This window comes from Otolemur garnettii, unplaced genomic scaffold (assembly GCF_000181295.1).
Source record: "Otolemur garnettii isolate 467f Iridium unplaced genomic scaffold, OtoGar3 scaffold00016, whole genome shotgun sequence".
Lineage (NCBI taxonomy): Eukaryota > Metazoa > Chordata > Mammalia > Primates > Galagidae > Otolemur > Otolemur garnettii.
The window spans coordinates 30,270,014-30,273,734 of record NW_003852411.1 but is presented as its reverse complement, the minus strand read 5'-3'; the positions used below and the strand labels follow the sequence as shown (position 1 = coordinate 30,273,734).

General features: G+C 48.9%; 1 protein-coding gene across 1 annotated transcript in view; it reads left to right on the top strand.

Annotated features, from left to right (window-relative positions):
* The first annotated feature begins 249 nt into the window (after positions 1–249).
* LOC100962654 (intelectin-1-like) overlaps positions 250–3,721 on the top strand; it is a 6,358-nt gene continuing 2,886 nt past the window's right edge. Inside the window, exons 1-5 of the mRNA XM_023510784.1 lie at positions 250–265; positions 438–501; positions 1,863–1,964; positions 2,841–3,088; positions 3,417–3,575. Of these exons, the coding sequence (XP_023366552.1) occupies positions 444–501; positions 1,863–1,964; positions 2,841–3,088; positions 3,417–3,575 (567 nt within the window). The 5' untranslated portion in view covers positions 250–265; positions 438–443. The remainder of the gene's footprint in view (positions 266–437; positions 502–1,862; positions 1,965–2,840; positions 3,089–3,416; positions 3,576–3,721) is intronic.

The window sequence follows — 3,721 nt, the reverse complement described above, 5'->3', positions numbered from 1 at the left end:
CTAAATCTGAGTTATCACTGTATAAAGAAGCTGCCCTGAGATAACCAGAGGCCTACACCTGCACTGGGCATCGTGCCAGGGGAGGGGGAGGCTGTAAACCTGGGCGAGACCCACTGGGCTTTCTCCATAAAGGGCCCAGCGCCTTACCCACATCAGGGGCCTCTGCAGAGGAAGCTCCACTCAGCTGGCAACTTTTAGCTCCTGGCTGCTGGGAGCAAGAACTCTGCTGTCTGTGCTGGAGAGAAGGGCAGCTGAGACTCAGTCTGTGAGTTGGGGAATCCTGATTTCATCTCAGGTCTGCTTTTCATCCCAGAGATATGTACAATTTAAACAAAAGGCAAGGGGTTTTGGAGTCTTTGTTGGATTGGACAGGGTGGGAGCAGAGACGTAGAGAGAAAGATGCTCAAGTCAGTGGCCTTCATCTTGCTTTCCTTTAGATTACAATGACCCCACTGGCCTTCCTGCTGTTTCTCACTGTGGCCACCAGAGCATGGAGTAAAGGTGAGGCAGCACCTGGGGGCTCTGGGTCCTCTAGTTCTGCTCCAGAGTTCAAGAGCAGAACCGCCTATGTGGTTCCCAGGGTGCTAGTCTGTCCTAGGTGATGGGGGTATCTGTGAGATGCACAGAGGGTGACTTGGACGCAGGCTCAATGCTGATGTCTGGCCCTTGTGGGATCTGGCCTGTAGCAGTGAGGAAGTGCTGATGCATGTGCTGGGTCTCGTCTGTGCCCCTGAACAGTCCCGAGGAGCTGTGTTCCCTCCCAGCCACTTCCCATATCTGTAGCCTTGGCCATGAGATTTCCATGGGAAGTGCAGGGCCTGCTTTGTGCTCAGAGAATGTCATTTTCACAGTCGTCCTCTCTACAACAGAAGTAACCGTGGCATTTTAAAATTTGTATTTCTCTTCATCGTTATTTATTAATTTTTCAAAAGTAAAGGCTGTTTCTAAATATCTTCTCAGTTAACCATCACAAAATACTTTATTAGCTTTGTTTTAGATCTGAGGAATCTGAGGCTCAGATCAGTTGAGTAGAATTCCATCGATACTCAACTAGTAAACACTGAACTACATACAACTGGACATGTCAGACCTCAAAGCTTATGATTATTGTTATTCTCTGGACTTTTAGGGTAGTTTGAAGGCTCTTTAGCCTTGAAATAAGCAGATAAGCTTCTTCATTCTGTGCCTCTGCTGGTCTCTCACCACCCCCTACCTGACACCCTATGTTTCAGCCACATTAAGCTACCTACATTTCTTCAACAGGCTGGACTATAGTGTATTTTTTTTTTTTTTTACAGCTAGGCTTTTGAACATGCTACTCTCTGTCCCTTCAATTATTTTCTCTTTCTTTCTAGTGATAAATCCTGTTTATTCTCTCAGAATAGGCTAAGGTGTCACATGGATTAGGAGGCCTTCCGTGAGTAGGGTATGAAACCCCACCTCAGCCTCTTACTCCAGACAACCCCCCTTGCCTCCATTCTGTCCTCTTCATGCTCCATTCTCACAGCAGAGTCCTTTCTCCTCTCATCATTTATTCTTCTCAATATTATTTCCTGTTCACTTGTCAGCAACTCCCTTTATGGGCAGCTCTTGGGGGAACATTTAATTTCCTTGACTGCCCAGTGCTTAGGGCAGGGCTGGTGAGGGTGAGGGAGTGTGTAATGAGGGTTCCATCAAGCCTGTGCTGGGTGTTGGGTAAAAGGACTGAATTAACATGGTACTGGATATCTCTGGGCTGCCCCTGAGGTGGTAAGGTGGTAAGGCTTGGCTCTCGTGGGGATGTAGAGTTTGGGACTAGTGATAAAGAGAAGCTGATAGTTGTGACAAATTAGCAATGGTAATAAAACTATTCATCTTCTTAGAGGAGGCCAATACATCTGGTGAGGAGCGGACCTGTTCTTCTTGGTCTCCATCTCAGCTCAGAAGCTGCAAGGAAATCAAAGCAAAGTGCCCCAGTGCACATGGTGAGTGAGGACACATTTAATCAGAGCACCACCTGGGTACTCAGGATTCTGTGCCCTTGGAGCGATTGTTTTAAAGTTTAAAAATGTGACAAAATGTGTATATATTATATCTTGCATAAGATTTTTCATTTTAGGTAATTTTTGTGTACAATTCAGTGACATTAATGACCTTCAAATGTCATGAAGCCACCACCACTCTCCATCTAAGGAACTTCTAACTCTCCACACAGAGACTCTGCACCTGCTGGGCCATAGGCCCACGTCCCCCTTCCCCAGCCCCTGCTCATTGCTCCTCTACTTATGTCACTATGCATTTCCCTGTTCAGTTACCTCATGTAAATAGAATCACATAATATTTGTCTTTTTGTGTTTTGCTTGTTTCACTTGGCATTATATTTTCAAGATTTAGCCATGTTACAGCCTGGATATTGAATTCCTTTTCATCAGTTTTGTGTAACTACATGTACATACCCCACCCCAACATTGTAGTTATTCATCCACTGGTGAATATCTGGGCTTTTCTGCCTTTGGTCCTGTGACTTATACTGCAGTGCACAAGCATCTCTTTGAGTCCTTGTTCCCATTGCTTTTGGTACATACCTAGCAGTGGACTTGCTGAGCCATGATAATTCCGTGTCTAACAGGATGAGGAATGTCACTGGCTACTGGGAGTTTCACAATTCTATGTTCTGCCTCAGTGACAGGAGCTTGATCTTCCGAGCTCAGGGGGATTCCAGGACCCCCAGGACCACCTGGTGAGAGGACTCAGGGAGGAGCCTCCAGCCCATGTTTCTGGTTCAAGGGCCTTTCTGGTCATGGGGCTGAGATGGCCCATAAGCCCTCAGACAGGGAGTCTCTGGCTGCTTCTCTCTACAGACGGCCTGTATTTCTTGCGCACCAAGAATGGTGTTGTCTACCAGACCTTCTGTGACATGACCACTGAGGGTGGTGGCTGGACCCTGGTGGCCAGTGTGCATGAGAACAACATGGCTGGAAAGTGCACAGTGGGTGATCGCTGGTCCAGTCAGCAGGGCAGCAGAGCAGACTACCCAGAGGGGGACAACAACTGGGCCAATTACAACACCTTTGGATCTGCAGAGGCGGCCACAAGTGATGACTACAAGGTAGGTGCCACTTCCACATCACTGGGAAAGGGTGAGGGGTTGAGGGTGGCTGGCACAGGTGCAGGAGGGAGGGTGGGAAGGTGGGCACATGGAGATAGGGATGGAGAATGAGAAAGATAGACTCAGATGTGTTTACACAACTCCCTCCCCCAGGGTAGTTAGGGACCTGGGTGGTGGGGAGTCAGCATCTGCTGGAAGCGGGGTGTCTGAGAGCAGTGTCCATCCGCCCCCTGGACCTGAGAATTGTCAGCTCAGCTGGTGCTGAGTGTGGGGCTTTGCTGTCTGGGACCTCTTGGCCCCATGAGGCTCATTGTCTTTGGCTTTGTAGAACCCTGGCTACTACGACATCCAGGCCAACGACCTGGGCATCTGGCATGTGCCCAACAACTCCCCCATGGAATCCTGGAGGAACAGCTCTCTGCTGAGGTACCGCACTGAAACTGGCTTCTTCCGGAGACAGGGACACAATCTGTTTGGCCTCTACCAGGTACACAGCACTGGTGGCTGGGGCTGGTTCGCTTGGGTGTGCAGAGAAACAAGTGTGTGAGGTGGGCAGGAACCATCTCTCACTGGGCCTGTCTGCCATGTCCTCCTCATTGCAATTTGCTGATGGCTTCTGTCCTGCTTCTCTCA